At 41.5% G+C, this 17,584-nt stretch overlaps 1 protein-coding gene across 1 annotated transcript in view; it reads left to right on the top strand.

Annotated features, from left to right (window-relative positions):
* LOC125550654 (3beta-hydroxysteroid-dehydrogenase/decarboxylase) overlaps nucleotides 1-5,846 on the top strand; it is a 28,038-nt gene extending 22,192 nt beyond the window's left edge. Inside the window, exons 7-12 of the mRNA XM_048713696.2 lie at nucleotides 4,273-4,471; nucleotides 4,627-4,723; nucleotides 4,789-4,963; nucleotides 5,109-5,265; nucleotides 5,395-5,461; nucleotides 5,555-5,846. Coding sequence (XP_048569653.1) covers nucleotides 4,273-4,471; nucleotides 4,627-4,723; nucleotides 4,789-4,963; nucleotides 5,109-5,265; nucleotides 5,395-5,461; nucleotides 5,555-5,691 — 832 coding nt within the window. The 3' untranslated portion in view covers nucleotides 5,692-5,846. The remainder of the gene's footprint in view (nucleotides 1-4,272; nucleotides 4,472-4,626; nucleotides 4,724-4,788; nucleotides 4,964-5,108; nucleotides 5,266-5,394; nucleotides 5,462-5,554) is intronic.
* The last annotated feature ends 11,738 nt before the right edge of the window (nucleotides 5,847-17,584 follow it).

The raw sequence follows: 17,584 nt of genomic DNA, 5'->3' as shown, positions 1-17,584 counted from the left end.
CGATGAAGATGGCGAGGCCGACGGCGCCCCTCGCGGCCACTCCGGGGGCGTGTCGATGTCGAGCCCCCGATCGCTATCAGAGAGACGGCGCGACGCCGCGGTGGCGATGATGAAAAGGTCCCGCCCGGAATGCGAAACCAGCAGCAGCAGGCCCCACGGTGGGCGCCAACTGTCATGGTATTCTCACCGGGGGGGGGGGGGGGGGTGCAAGACGACAGATGCCACAAGGTGGCTTGAGGCTTCGTGTGAGGGCAAGACTGCTGCCTGCCGGAATATCCAGGGACGGGTATGCGAGTATCACGCAGTGGTTTACCCAGATTCGGGGCTCTCCGGAGAGATAATACCCCTACTCCTGCATGTCCGAGTATATGCGGTATATCTGGTACAGAGTGCTCTGGAGCTGTATCTGAGATCAATGCTATGGGCACCTGATCTCGTATATATGCGGGTGGCCGGATGGACATGCAAGCTCTAATGGCCGAATGGCATATGGCTTGTGGCCGTGAGCATGTGTGTGCTCATGCGTGAGTATGTGGATGGATGGATGGATGGCTAGCTAGCTTGCTAGCTTGCTCCCGTGTGAGCCTCCCCTGGTGCTCCTTATAAAAGGGAGCTCAGGGGACATGGTGCTCCTTATAAAGGGGAGCCCAGGGGACAAGGGGTGGCCCGCGGGGCCTAACTTATACTATTTGGGGCACAGCGATGTGACATGATACGCCCGCTACAGTGTGTTACTATTGCTCAACAGTGCATAGGTCTCGTCAGCGGTATGGGCGTCTTGTCGGTGTCGGGTCGGAGCTGTAGTGGTTGACTTCGGGCGCCGGCTGGTTGGCGCAGTCGGCCCGGGCAGTCGGACAGGGGGCCGTGTGGGGCGGCCTGAGCAGTCGGACTGAAGGGCTTTGCTACCCCCGATGTCTTGAAATATTGTCTCGCTGTCTTCGGGGTACCCGTGGTCAATTACCCCGACAATAACAAAACAAAACAGACCACCCGTACTTGTTTTTAGGAGGATAGTAGTAAATATGTCTACTACACAAACCAAATTATAATCAGCTAGGATTCCTATGTTGGCTCTCATGGTAGATGGCAGCTTGTTTGCTCTTTCCCATCCAGACCCACATATGATTGGCATCTTAATAGTTGATGGTTTTGTGAACCTTGATGCTCAATGATGAACTGATATTGCCCAATTTCAGAGCTGTAGAATAATTGGAAAAAGAGATGATAAATTCGTAAGAGACAAGTAGTTAAAATTACAATATACTAATCACCATTAACAAACCATTGCCTTCAGGGGTAGGTCTAGGAATAGTATTTTTTTGAGATATCAAACTTGAATTATAAACTTCAGTATTACGATGGGAGCTTCGTGCATATTCTCTATAAAAAACAAGGTACCTCTATATTTACTACATAGATCGTGTTTCATCACTCGATGGCAAACCTTACCAAGCAAAAAAAACATGAAATGGTAAGACCTCTTAATAATCCAAATGAAGTCAATGATTACCATAGATGAGGATTATTTGACAGAGATACAAGCTAATGGGGGCATAAACCGCAAAAGTGACACGAGAGCACCTCCTGAATCTGTAGAGCCTAGACTGATATGTGTGGACATAAAAGTGTTGCAATCTGGACCTGCAATGGAAGGGTATATAATCAGTTAACTATGAATTAATAGAATTAGATAATCATTTAGCTACGGACCAATGCGCTTCTGCGTAACTCCATACAAATTCCCTTATAACTAACAAGAGAAAATTCCTTATTTGACACTATCTTAAAATCTGCTTCCTTATTTGACACTGAAAAAGTTTTTCTTCTTTATTTGACACAAGTTCTAAATTTTATTCCCTATATGACATTTTCGTCCATTTTAAGCCTAAATGACACCTGAAAAGACTCTTTTTGCCCCTCATGTGGTATGTGTGTGGGGGGCAATAGCGCACACACGCAGCATCAGTGCGAAAGCAGAAGCACACACGCATCAACACATACACATGCACCAACACACACGCACGCGCACACACACGCACGCGCGCGTGCACACACACACACACACGCACACACACACACACGCAGCAACACACCCACATACACACACACGCAGCAGCACACACGCAGGCAACACATAGGCACGCAACAACACACACACGCGCACGTACACACGCAGTAGCAAACACACACGCAGCAGCACACATGCACACAAACATGCAGCAGCAGCACACATGTGCGCGTGCACCCACACACGCAACAGCACACGCACACGCGCACACATACCACATGAGGGGCAAAATTTTCTTTTCAGGTGTCATTTAGACTCAAAATGAACGGAAGTGTCGTATAGGGAATAAAATTTAGGACTAGTGTCAAATAGGGAAGAAAAACTTTTCCAGTGTCAAATAAGGAACCAGATTTTAAGACAGTGTCAAATAAGGAATTGTCTCAACTAACAAACTCGGGGGCATAGCTCTGGAGCTTGGATTTTCTATTTAATACCAAAAAGGTGAAATCAAGTGAGGCAGTGTGACTGAGCCAAACCTATGCTTCTTTAACAAGGTGTCAGCTTATGTATGTGAGGATACTGAATAATACTAACCTATAAGTGGGATGTGGCCATTTTTCAGGCACGCAGGCAGCAATGAGATCACTCGTACACAGAGAACTATTTCTTGCCAATAGCATCCTCGAAAAACCTGCCATTGAATTTCAATAGTTTCATGAGCAATGCAAAGAAACATAACTATGAGTAAGATTTTGAAAAAAAAACTCATCAATAAGCATTAAATGGGAACCTTCTGAAGAAAAGCATACGATTTTCATTCCTCATGCCATCAATCATATTGTACTATGAAGTAAATACATATTATTGGACCAACCTTTCTATCAATCAGTAGCAAGTCTAACAATTATGAGCATGCTCTTGGGATCCAAATCTGCTTTAGAGAGTCAAAACCATCCAACCTTTGATAGCGCTCTGGAAACAAGATCAAAAGAGTGATCAGTACTGGTCACTCATTTTCAAATAATCCTACAGTAGATCCAGTGGCTAACTGGGACGTGCTACCTTAGCAGCCCCATTCGCTGGTTAGTAATCCACACACTGAAATCACCCTCAAACCATTATTACTCGAGCAAAACTGAGACAAGAGAAATGAAATTCATCTAATCAGGGCAAGTGCTCCTTGCAAAAAGAATATCATTAACAGTGATTTCATCCTGTATGTTTAGCACAGATGCATCTAATGGAGTAACTACCACCAGACCATAGACTCATAGGAGCCAGAGATACATAAAGAGAGGAACATAGACGGTATTGGTAAACAATTCTCTATCTAATATTCTAATATATATAGACAGTATTGGGAAAAAACAGTAACATTTTATTGCGAAAACAAAAGAGAAATATGTGCTGAAATTTGAACGAACACTCGCAAATCAACCTGGTGGTGCTGGCTAAAGACGCGGTGGGCGAGGAAGGACTGGATGCGGATATGGCGATTATCACATGCTGTCACGCCCATCGCCCCTGAGTGAGAGCGCAGGCGTCGCCATCGCCCGTGAGAGATGGGTCAGAAGAGGAGGGGGTGGAAAAGGAACAACCGGCTGACTCTAGAACATCAGCAATCTGGGCAGTGCGTGGTGACCTGATCCGGTACGTCGTTTCCATTGCGTCTCTCTCTCTCCGGTGACCAACAATGACAGCGGCGGCGCATCGTCCTAGGTCGAAGGGTGCCGACCTTGCTAACGAAACGACGCCCTAGCTGGCTATCGATAGTCCTCTTTGGGCTGTACATACCGGAGGCTGCCACAGGCTCATCAGGCCCAATTTGTTAGGTCGTATGTACACCCGGGCCCAAATTAACCACAGGCCTTCAAAAATGCTTCCAGAGTAGCAGACCATAGGACAGTCAGCTCAGTTCGTGACCAGAACTCAGATCTGACGACCATGGATGTCCCAAACACGAAATCGGACGGCTCATAGGTAAGGATGCGTGAGAGGGCTTGGTTTAAGCTTAGTTTTACTGTCCTTGATATTCCATTGTAGACTTTTCTGTTAAGGGATGGTACAAGGCTGTTAGTATCTTGAATTGACTCTCAGATCTTACCATTCCAGTGCCCTAGATTTATTTCACCAACTCTCTTACGTATCTGGAGTGATATCTCTTCTCCTATGTAAGCATTTAAGGATCAGGGATCAGTGTTCTCTTCCATACTTATTTGGGTGACTTGGTAACCAGCATACTAATGCACTGGACCTTTGTGCAGGCCTTCAATAAAAATTCCTGTCTCTGTTATGATGCCATTGGCTCATGTGGTGGAATGGACTTACAAGTCGTTCTGCAAGTATGGCATGAAGGTTCCTCAGTTGACACCGTCAAGGATCAGGCTCCTCTCATGCAATCGAACATTCAGTTGCTCAAGAGCGAAAGATCAGCTTGGTTATGAACCCATTGTATCACTCAAGGTGTTTTACTGTGTCCTCTAGTTTTTTCATTAATGACCTTCCTTGACTTGATTTGTTTTTGAGTGGGATGATTTGAAGAACAATTTCAGTTCATTTCCTACTTATCTCTTATGAATGTTCAACTATAAGCAATTCATATTGTTTTGAAATTTCAGGATGGGCTGAAGAGAACAATAGAGTCGTATTCCCATATGCAAGCTCAGAATCAAAGGAGTATATCAAAGACTTCGATTTTGCTTGGGAATGGAAATGGTATGACTCAATCTGCCTCCCCCTCCTCCTGCTATCATTACTAATTGTTTTCTAATTACTTTCAGTTGCAAAAACGCTTCTTTGGGAAGATACGAAGCAAACAATGACAGTGCTACTACTATTGGCCGTTATCTACTACCAGTTATTCACATGTGGTTACACCATTATCACAGCAATGGCAAAAAATTTCTCACTAACAGCACTGTTCTTGTTCATTCATGGCATGCTCCCTGCAAATGTGTACGGTCCTCTCTTATTGTGCTTTATTTTGCTGAATATATAGCTGCTACCAGATAGTTAAACAGCATTGGGGTCTTTTAATCATCTCTTAGCATTTCCTCAAGTGTTCTCATTTATTAAATTGTGATTTTGGTAATTATTGCAGGTTTGGCCACAAGATTGAGAAACTTGAGCCCTCAAACTTCCACATCTCACAGGTGGAGGCACATCATATTGCTTGTTCAGTCAGTTCATCATGGAACTCATTAGTTGGCGTGCTAAAATCTCTTTGTAGGGGAAATGATTGGCCACTTTTTCTCAAGGCATGATATAATCTCATGCTTTATATTTGTACGCTTCACATACTTGATGAGTTGATGTTGTGCTAAGTACTGACACCTGGCATACGTTTTATGTTAATGTCTAACTGAGTTCACTTTTCTCCTCATCAGGTGGTATTCTTCCTACTGGTTGTTAGCATCCTTAGTGCCATGTCTTCGGAGGCTGCATTTAAAATAGGTAATGAAATACTTCAGGCTTCGCTTTCTAAATTTTAGTGAATGCATCATCTGCATGACTACTAATGACATTAGAATTTACATGCAACAATAGGTATTCCTCTCATTTTCATAGGCTTCAAAGCATATGAGAAATGGGAGGACACAATTGACAGCCTGGTGGGTGATGCTTGTTCGTTCGTTCTACAGTTTACTCCTATCCAGATATCTTCAAGGCAGAAACAAACATAGACAAGGAGAACTCGTTAACAGTTGAATTTTATTTTGTAGTTATATCAAGTTTTACTTTTCAGTTATTGCTGATTTTCTATGAACTTTTAGTTTGACAATTACTCTTTCAGAATCATCATTCAGAGTCTCAATAAAGTTTATAAATGTTTCCTTAATGTCGTTGATTTAAGATATGGTGGTGTACAGTTTTTCTTTGTTCTTTAGATGTTTACCCCACTGGACTGTATTGTTCGACGTATAGCACGTTGAAATTAGCTTTTATTGCCATTGAATCTTGCTGAATTATTGCAAGTGCTGATCTTCCTAGTCTTGTGCAGTTTGGTTAGGATTCCATCTGTACCAAATGCTTACATAGATTGTCTTTACTTGTGTGCCCTAATCTTGGTTGAAAACCAAAAGCACTCAATTATCCACAGATATGTTAACCGGGCACATGCGCGTATGCTTTACTATTTCGGTTGTAATTCCAAGGATGGCGCTATGCCTCCCGATCGGGTTGTGTGATCGGTTGCCTCCAGCACTGTGGTCTTTCTTATGACCCTGATGTTTGTTCATCTTACAACACGTCCGTGGAGGCAGTAAAATTTATGGTAATCATGTGTGTTTGTCCTTTTTCCTCTTTTGGTGAGTATCGGTCCAGGATAGTAGATCCAGATTGTTTGGATTAGTGTCTCAGAGAAACTTATACCGATGCTCATTGCCAAGAATGATGTAATTGAATATGATCGACTGGGCGCCTTGTTGGGTCGTAGACTGTGGCGTCTACCCCTATTACCTTATACTCCCTCCGTTCCAAAATAGATGACTCAACTTTGTGTTATACAAAGTTGAGTCATCTATTTTGGAACGGAGGAAGTAGCTTGTAATTGCATGATTGCCTGGGACCATAGTTGGGTCTGTTGCATCTCGCTTGTTCTGGCAAGACTTCTATGGTCATGGTACCTTGCGGCCCTGGCATTTTTATCTTCATGTATGCGTGTTGCTGAGCTACCATGATGAGGACATTGCTGCTATGCACACAGCCCTGACTACCTGTACTACCCCTACACTTGATTAAGAAATGATGTAAAATCAAAGTGACAATATTAGGTGATGTACATGAAGTACACCCATGTTACTTTGGGCTGCCCAAGACAAGTTACCACGTCTATTGTGTCCGGAAGCTTAGCTTGTGCATTTTCCAACCTAATTTGTCACATTCAAAATTGCAATGAGCTTGACACTACTGCTAAAATGCTGCAATAGAATTCAAGTCAGAGGGTGATGCGTCACCTCCACTGGGGCCCATGGGCTTTGTATGACCTAGGGTTGAGTTTTGGCTGCCCTAGGATGTGTGTCAACTCCCTTGGCCGTCATCCCTTATGTGAACTCCCTTCGTGGTTTTGGTAATTCATATCGACATATATGTTGTTGGATTAATGTTTTCCTTAGCATATTTCAGGAAGAGTTCAACTTAGGCAAGCTTTTGAATTTAGATGTGGACCTCTCAAGCTACTAAGCAAAGGTGTTGGCAAAGGTAAGACTCTACATTTTTGGTTAAGTGATCCAAAATCACATTGTGTCGATACGAAAGCCAATACTATTAAAAGGGGGTGAGATTTTGAGAATTGTCTAATTGCTCAAGTGCTTAGAGATATTGCTCTAAAACCTCAGCCACATTGATGCGGAGCATCCTTCAGTCATCCTCATGGTCACATCTTCGTCTCACAAGGTAGCAAGTGGACCGATGACAAGGGCTCATGCAAGAGTCATCGAAACCGAGGTGAACTCCCTCATTCAACTTCCTTTCGAATCACATGAGACATGGCTACTACCTCAAGCGGAGACACTTTGCATATTTAGGTACCAAAGGACGAGCCATGGAGAAGCTAGAGAACAAGGCCAAGCGGTTGAGGAAGAAGAATGTGAAGAAACGAGACAAGTCAACATCCACCCGGATGATCCAGACCTCCTTCCAGACGATCCAGCCAAGGCGTCCGAAGACACCCGTAGCCTCTCCATGAAGCCGGATCATCTGGAACTCCACCCAGATCATTCGGACGAATCCGGACGCCCGGACGACGTCCTGGACATCTGACCCGACCACAACAGCAGTGACCGAGCCGCATCATCCGGGTGACCACCCAGATCATTCGGACATTGCCCGGATCATCCGGGCAGCCACCCATCCGGCCTTTGCGTGTGCGCATGACTCGGGCAGAGGCCCATGTACCCCTTCCCTCACTTAGACTATAAATATCCGTCTCCTACCTCCGTTTTAGGGTTAGCAAAGCATATGTTATGATCTAGAGAGAGATTTGCTCATCTACCTCTCCCCTTGGAGATCAAGACCTCTTAGAAGAAGATCCCCAAGTGGATATCAAGACCTCCTCCCCAGGATTGGAGAAGACTATCATCAAGACCTCAACTCATCCAGGTATTGGGAAGGACTACCCTTTGCTATTTTTCTCCTTGGATTTGGATCTTGAATCTTGCATGCGTATGTGGATTTAGTGGATGTGTGACCTTGGATCTTGTCATGTGAGTTTTCCTCTTGTGTTTGTGTTTGATTTCCCCCTCTCCCCCCTCCAAGTGTGAAGATCACCTCCTAGGTTTTCACCCCCAACATCTTGGATCCGAGCATAGGTTGATTAACATCTTGGAGTCCCTCCCCCCCCCCCAATTGGCTAGCCTATTTTGTTGCTTTTTGTTCAATTTCGAAAATCCCCACCAAAAATAGCCCTACCATTTTGTTGGTTCTTGTGAGATTTTGTTTTTTATCCATGAATTTGTAGTTTGTCAATTTCAAAAATCCCCACCAAAAATAGCCCTAACGACCAATTCTTACCCACATCTCTTTGAGATTTTGAGTTGCAGTTCCCGTTTCCTACGGTGTTTCGGCTAATTAGGGACGGTTCGACATCAACACCACCGCCACTCATCATTGCCATGGACTTGACATCGACAACAACCGCTTCACTATTTGACACCATAGCCGCAAGCAAGGACAGTAACTCCGACGACATCTTTGCATTTTCCCTTGCCATTGCATTGATAACCCCAAGCCATTTGTGTCACTTGCCCACCGATACTAGCCACTTGAGAATTCCCGGGCTACATTAATTGTGCACTTTAGTGATACATACGCCGCATAGCTTCATAGCATGTTCATATCACCTTATCATATTGTGTCATAGTTCCTTGTGCATATATCATTGCTATCTTGGATTGTGCATTTCGCATAAGTGGCAAAACATCATACACACAAAAAGGAGCAAGCTTTTAAGCAAAAGGAAAAGAACGCAAAGATCTTCTAAGCAATAACATTGAGCCACAGTGCATACCATTGATCATCTCGGGTCATACATACATAGCATACTTGGGATAGAAGAACGACACGTTTTGTCTCTCTTATATTGTGCACAAGTACGTATCACGCCCATTGAGCAATCGTGCTAGAGTCTTTCTTGTATTCGTGCAACACGAACATTTTCCATGGTAACACATTTTGTGCTCATCCCTTAGTTGCACGAATCCCTTTTATCTTCTGTGTGCGTGCTCCAAGTGATATCATAGGTTTTTATCTATTTGCTTTACTTGCAATTTGTGAATCTTTTTCAACATCATCAATACCTTGGCTAACACTTGCTTGAATTTTGTGCCACTCATCCTAACCAAACTCCTCAATAAGCCTTACTTGTGTAGGTCTGAGATTGACAAGATCCGGTACCAATTCTACTACCATAATACCATATAGAGTGATCAATGATCCATCTTCAATATCGGGAAAGGTAAATTTGGTATTGTTCTTCTCTTGCTCTGCTACCTCTTGAGCACTGCGTTGATTTTCTCTTGAAGAGAAAAGGGTGATGCAGCAAAGTAGCGTAAGTATTTTCCTTAGTTTTTGAGAACCAATGTATCAATCCAGTAGGAGGCTACGCGTGAGTCCCTCGCACCTACACAAAACAAATAAATCCTCGCAACCAACGCGATAAGGGGTTGTCAATCCCTACACGGTCACTTACGAGAGTGAGATCTGATAGATATGATAAGATAGTATTTTTGGTATTTTTATGAGAAAGATGCAAAGTAGAATAAAAGGCAATGAAAATAACTAAGTGTTGGAAGATTAATATGATGGAAGATAGACCCGGGGGCCATAGGTTTCACTAGTGGCTTCTCTCAAGAGCATACGTATTTTACGTTAGGTGAACAAATTACTGTTGAGCAATTGACAGAATTGAGCATAGTTATGAGAATATCTAGGTATGATTATGTATATAGGCATCACGTCCGAGACAAGTAGACCGACTCCTGCCTGCATCTACTACTATTACTCCACACATCAACCGCTATCCAGCATGCATCTAGAGTATTAAGTTCATAAGAACAGAGTAACGCCTTAAGCAAGATGACATGATGTAGAGGGATAAATTCATGCAATATGATAAAAACCCCATCTTGTTATCCTCGATGGCAACAATACAATACGTGCCTTGCTGCCCCTACTGTCACTGGGAAAGGACACCGCAAGATTGAACCCAAAGCTAAGCACTTCTCCCATTGCAAGAAAGATCAATCTAGTAGGCCAAACCAAACTGATAATTCGAAGAGACTTGCAAAGATAACCAATCATACATAAAAGAATTCAGAGAAGATTCAAATATTGTTCATAGATAAACTTGATCATAAACCCACAATTCATCGGTCTCAACAAACACACCGCAAAAAGAAGATTACATCGAATAGATCTCCACAAGAGAGGGGGAGAACTTTGTATTGAGATCCAAAAGCCATCTAGCTAATAACTATGGACCCGTAGGTCTGAGGTAAACTACTCACACTTCATCGGAGAGGCTATGGTGTTGATGTAGAAGCCCTCCGTGATCGATGCCCCCTCCGGCGGAGCTCCGGAACAGGCCCCAAGATGGGATCTCGTGGATACAGAAAGTTACCGCGGTGGAATTAGGGTTTTGGCTTCGTATCTTCTCGTTTGGGGGTACGTAGGTATATAGAGGAGGAAGAAGTACGACGGTGGAGCAACAGGGGGCCCACGAGGATGGAGGGCGCGCCTGGGGGGGGGGGCGTAGGCGCGCCCCCTACCTCGTGGCCTCCGTATTGGTTACTTGACGTAGGGTCCAAGTCTCCTGGATCTTGTTCGGTGAGAAAATCACGTTCCCGAAGGTTTCATTTCGTTTGGACTTCGTTTGATATTCCTTTTTCTTCGAAACCCTAAAATAGGCAAAAAAAGCAATTCTGGGCCGGGCCTCCGGTTAGTAGGTTAGTCCCAAAAATAATATAAAAATGGATAATAAAGCCCAATAATGTTCAAAACAGTAGATAATATAGCATGGAGCAATCAAAAATTATAGATACGTTGGAGACGTATCAAGCATCCCCAAGCTTAATTCCTGCTCGTCCTCGAGTAGGTAAATGATACAAATAGAATTTTTGATGTGGAATGCTACTTGGCATATTTTCAATGTAATTATTCTTAATTGTGGTATGAATATTCAGATCCGAAAGATTCAACCCAAAAGTTTAATATTGACATAGAAATAATAATACTGCAAGCATACTAACTAAGCAATTATGTCTCTTCAAAATAACATGGCCAAAGAAAGTTATCCCTACAAAATCATATAGTTTGGCTATGCTCTATCTTCACCACACAAAGTATTTAAATCATGCACAACCCCGATGACAGCCAAGCAATTGTTTCATACTTTTGACATTCTCAAATTTTTTTCAATCTTCACGCAATACATGAGCGTGAGCCATGGACATAGCATTTTAGGTGGAATAGAATGGTGGTTGTGGAGGAGACAAAAAGAAGAAGATAGTCTCACATCAACTAGGCGTATCAACGGGCTATGGAGATGCCCAACAATAGATATCAATGTGAGTGAGTAGGGATTGCCATGCAACGGATGCACTAGAGCTATGAATATATGAAAGCTCAAAAAGAAACTAAGTGGGTGTGCATCCAACTTGCTTGCTCACGAAGACCTAGGGCATTTTGAGGAAGCCCATCATCCGAATATGCAAGCCAAGTTCTATAATGAAAAATTCCCACTAGTATGTGAAAGTGATAACATAGGAGACTCTCTATCATGAAGATCATGGTGCTACTTTGAAGCACAAGTGTGGTAAAAGATAGTATCATTGTCCCTTCTCTCTTTTTCTCTCATTTTTTTATTTGGGCCATTCCTCTCTTTTTTTGGCCTCTTTTTTTTTTCGTCCGGAGTCTCATACCGACTTGTGGGGGAATCATAGTCTCCATCATCCTTTTCTCACTGGGACAATGCTCTAATAATGATGATCATCACACTTTTTATTTTCTTACAACTCAAGAATTACAACTTGACACTTAGAATAAGATATGACTCTGTATGAATGCCTCCGGCGGTGTACCGAGATATGCAATGACTCATGAGTGACACGTATGAACGAATTATGAACGGTGGCTTTGCCACAAATACAATGTCAACTACATGATCATGCAAAGCAATATGACAATGATGGAGCGTGTCATAGTAAATGGAACGGTGGAAAGTTGCATGGCAATATATCTCGGAATGGCTATGGAAATGCCATGATAGGTAGGTATGGTGGCTGTTTTGAGGAAGGTATATGGTGGGTGTATGATACCGGCGAAAGGTGCGCGGTATTAGAGAGACTAGCAATGATGGAAGGATGAGAGTGGGTATAATCCATGGACTCAACATTAGTCATAAAGGACTCATATACTTATTGCAAAAATCTACAAGTTATCAAAGCAAAGTATTACACGCATGCTCCTAGGGGGATAGATTGGTAGGAAAAGACCATCACTTGTCCCCGACCGCCACTCATAAGGAAGACAATAAATAAATAAATCATGCTCCGACCTCATCATATAACGGTTCACCATAGGTGCATGCTACGGGAATCACAAACTTTAACACAAGTATTTCTCAAATTCACAACTACTCAACTAGCACAACTTTAATATTACTACCTCCATATCTCAAAACAATCATCAAGCATCAAACTTCTCATAGTTTCAACACACTCATAAGAGAATTTTATTATTAATCTTGTATACCTAGCATATTAGGATTATTTAAGCAATTTACCATGCTATTTAAGACTCTCAAAATAATCTAAGTGAAGCATGAGAGATCAATAGTTTCTATAAAACAAATCCACCACCGTGCTCTAAAAGATATAAGTGAAGTACTAGAGCAAAACTATATAACTCAAAAGATATAAGTGAAGCACATAGAGTATTCTAATAATTTCCGAATCATGTGTGTCTCTCTCAAAAGGTGTGTACAACAAGGATGATTGTGGTAAACTAACAAATAAATACTCAAATCATACAAGACGCTTCAAGCAAAACACATATCATGTGGTGAATAAAAATATAGCTCCAAGTAAAGTTACCGATAGAAGTAGACGAAAGAGGGGATGCCTTTCGGGGCATCCCCAAGCTTTGGCTTTTAGGTGTCCTTAGATTATCTTGGGGGTGCCATGGGCATACCCAAGCTTAGGCTTTTGCCACTCCTTGTTCCATAACCCATCAAATCTTTACCCAAAATTTGAAAACTTCACAACACAAAACTCAAAGTAGAAAATCTCGTGAGCTCCGTTAGCGAAAGAAAACAAAAGACCACTTCAAGGTACTGTAATGAACTCATTCTTTATTTATATTGGTGTTAAACCTACTGTATTCCAATTTTTCTATGGTTTATAAACTATTTTAGTAGCCATAGATTCATTAAAATAAGCAAACAACACACGAAAAACAGAATCTGTCAAAAACAGAACAGTCTGTAGTAATCTGTAGCTAGCGCAAGATCTGGAACCCCAAAAATTCTAAAATAAATTTCTGGACGTGAGGAATTTATCTATTAATCATCTGCAAAAATAATTAACTAAATAGCACTTTCCAAATAAAAATGGAAGCAGTTCTCGTGAGCGCTAAAGTTTTTGTTTTTTTACACCAAGATTAACAAGACTTTCCCCAAGTCTTCCCAACGGTTCAACTTGGCACAAACACTAATTAAACAAAAAACACAACCAAAACAGAGGCTAGATAAATTATTTATTACTAAACAGGAGCAAAAGCAAGGAACAAAAATAAAATTGGGTTGCCTCCCAACAAGCGCTATCGTTTAACGCCCTTAGCTAGGCATAAAAAGCAAGGATAGATCTAGGTATTGCCATCTTTGGTGGGCAATCCATAAGTGGCTCTCATAATAGATTCATAAGGTAATTTAATTTTCTTTCTAGGAAAGTGTTCCATGCCTTCCCTTAACGGAAATTGGAATCTAATATTTTCTTCCTTCATATCAATAATTGCACCAATCGTTCTAAGGAAAGGTCTACCAAGAATAATAGGACATGAAGGATTGCAATCTATATCAAGAACGAAAAAAAATCTACGGGCACATAATTCCTATTTTCAACAATAAGAACATCATTAATTCTTCCCATAGGTTTCTTAATAGTGGAATCCGTAAGGTGCAAGTTTAGAGAGCAATCATCAAAATCACGGAAACCTAACAAATCACACAAAATCTTTGGAATCGTGGAAACACTAGCACCCAAATCACACAAAGCATAGCATTCATGATCTTTAATTTTAATTTTAATAATAGGTTCCCACTCATCATAAAGTTTTCTAGGGATAGAAACTTCCAACTCAAGTTTTTCTTCATAAGATTGCATCAAAGCATTAACGATATGTTTGGTAAAAGCTTTATTTTGGCTATAAGCATGAGGAGAATTTAGCACAGATTGCAATAAGGAAATACAATCTATCAAAGAGCAATTGTCATAATTAAATCCCTTGAAATCCAAAATAGTAGGTTCATTAACATCTAGAGTTTTGGTCTCTTCAATCCTACTTTCATCAAATTTAGCATCATGATCTAAAAACTCCGAATTTTTAGAATGCCTTCTAGGTAAAGGTGGATCATATTCAGTCCCATTATTATCAAGATTCATATTGCAAAACAAAGATTTAATAGGGGACATATCAATAACTTTTAGATCTTCATCTTTATTATCATGGAAACTAGAAGAATACGCTCTTAGAAAGGAATCTTTCTTAGCACGCATCCTAGCGGTTCTTTCTTTGCACTCATCAATGGAAATTCTCATGGATTTGAGAGACTCATTGATATCATGCTTAGGTGGAATAGATCTAAGTTTCAAAGAATCAACATCAAGAGAAATTCTATCAACGTTCCTAGACAACTCATCAATCTTAAGCAATTTTTCTTCAATCAAAGCATTGAAATTCTTTTGCGAAGTAATAAATTCTTTAATATTAGATTCAAAATCAGAGGGCATCTTATTATAATTTCCATAAGAATTGTTGTAGGGATTCCCATAATTATTAGAGGAATTGCTAGGGTAAGGCCTAGGATTAAAGTTTCCTCTATACGCGTTGTTACCAAAATTGTTCCTACCAAAAAAAATTCACATCCATAGATTCATTATTATTCTCAATCAAAGTAGACAAAGGCATATCATTAGGATCAGAAGAAACACTTTTATTAGCAAATAATTTCATAAGTTCATCCATCTTTCCACTCAAAACATTAATTTCTTCTATCGCATGCACTTTCTTATTAGTAGATCTTTCAGTGTGCCATTGCGAATAATTAACCATAATATTATCTAGGAGTTTAGTAGCTTCTCCTAAAGTGATTTCCATAAAAGTGCCTCCCGCGGCTGAATCTAAAAGATTTCTTGAAGCAAAATTCAATCCGGCATAATTTTTTTGTATAATCATCCACAAATTTAAACCATGAGTAGGGCAATTACGTATCATTAATTTCATCCTCTCCCAAGCTTGTGCAACATGTTCATGATCAAGTTGCTTAAAATTCATAATATCGTTTCTAAGAGAGATGATCTTAGCGGGAGGAAAATACTTAGAGATAAAAGCATCTTTGCACTTATTCCATGAATCAATACTATTTTAGGCAAAGACAAAAACCAAGCTTTAGCACGATCTCTAAGCGAAAAAGGAAATAGCTTCAATTTAACAATATCATTGTCCACATCTTTCTTCTTTTGCATATCAGACAAATCAACGAAGCTATTTAGATGGGTAGCGGCATCTTCACTAGGAAGGCCGGAAAACGGATCTTTCATGACAAGATTCAGCAAGGCAACATTAATTTCACAAGATTCAGCATCGGTAAGAGGAGCAATCGGAGTGCTAATAAAATCATTGTTGTTGGTATTGGTAAAGTCACACAATTTAGTGTTATCTTGAGCCATCGTGACAAGCAAGCAACCCAACACACAAGCAAACGAGAAACGGGCAAAAAAAGGCAAATAGAGAAAGAGAGGAAGGATAGAGAGAGATGGCAACAATATTAAGTTCATAAGAACAGCATGCATCTAGAATATTAAGTTCATAAGAACAGAGTAACGCCTTAAGCAAGATGGCATGATGTAGAGGGATAAATTCATGCAATATGATAAAAACCACATCTTGTTATCCTCGATGGCAACAATACAATATGTGCCTTGCTGCCCCTACTGTCACTAGGAAAGGACACCGCAAGATTGAACCCAAAGCTAAGCACTTCTCCCATTGCAAGAAAGATCAATCTAGTAGGCCAAACCAAACTGATAATTCGAAGAGACTTGCAAAGATAACCAATCATACATAAAAGAATTCAGAGAAGATTCAAATATTGTTCATAGATAAACTTGATCATAAACCCACAATTCATCGGTCTCAACAAACACACCGCAAAAAGAAGATTACATCGAATAGATCTCCACAAAAGAGGGGGAGAACTTTGTATTGAGATCCAAAAGCCATCTAGCTAATAACTATGGACCCGTAGGTCTGAGGTAAACTACTCACACTTCATCAGAGAGGCTATGGTGTTGATGTAGAAGCCCTCCGTGATCGATGCCCCCTCCGGCGGAGCTCCGGAACAGGCCCCAAGATGGGATCTCGTGGATACAGAAAGTTACGGCGGTGGAATTAGGGTTTTGGCTCCGTATCTGATCGTTTGGGGGTACGTAGGTATATATAGGAGGAAGAAGTATGCCGGTGGAGCAATAGGGGGCCCACGAGGGTGGAGGGCGCGCCTAGGGGGGGGGGGTAGGCGCGCCCCCTACCTCGTGGCCTCCCTGTTGGTTACTTGACGTATGGTCCAAGTCTCCTAGGTCTTGTTCGATGAGAAAATCACGTTCCCGTAGGTTTCATTCCGTTTGGACTCCGTTTGGTATTCCTTTTTCTTTGAAACCCTAAAATAGGCAAAAAAACAGCAATTCTGGGCTGGGCCTCCGGTTAGTAGGTTAGTCCCAAAAATAATATAAAAGTGGATAATAAAGCCCAATAATGTCCAAAACAGTAGATAATATAGCATGGAGCAATAAAAAATTATAGATACGCTGGAGACGTATCATGCTCCCACTCACATTTGCTTGAGCATGATGGATAGGACAAGCACTTCAAATCCACTATTTGATGAGCAAGAAGACACTAGCGACTACATCAAAAAGGCTCATCTTTTTGGCGCCCAACGAGCCTTGCATCAAGAATATGAAGCTTTGGGCGATCACGTCGAACAACTAGCCACCGACTTGCGCCAATCCGAAGAAAGAACATGGGACTATCTTGACGCCAAGCTATCCACCCAAATGGAAGAGTTTCGTACCATGATGGTCAACCGCGCATCTTCCACATCTTCACCGTCAAGACAACGACACACAAGCCGCCACACTTTGGACACCTCTTTCGACGCAAGTCTTCCATTGTTGGGAAACATAGTAGAAAACAAAAAAACCGCCCTACGATCACCTAGGAACAATATGAAGATGCATAAACGGTTTGGATCAAGATCGTTACCCACTTCAGAATACAACAAAAGTAGAAGAGTCGGTGTAGATC

Source organism: Triticum urartu, chromosome 4A, assembly GCF_056163025.1.
Source record: "Triticum urartu cultivar PI428250 chromosome 4A, HENAU_Tu73, whole genome shotgun sequence".
Classification (NCBI taxonomy): Eukaryota; Viridiplantae; Streptophyta; class Magnoliopsida; order Poales; family Poaceae; genus Triticum; species Triticum urartu.
Note: the sequence above shows the minus strand (reverse complement) of the source record. Positions and strands in the feature narration are given on the sequence as shown.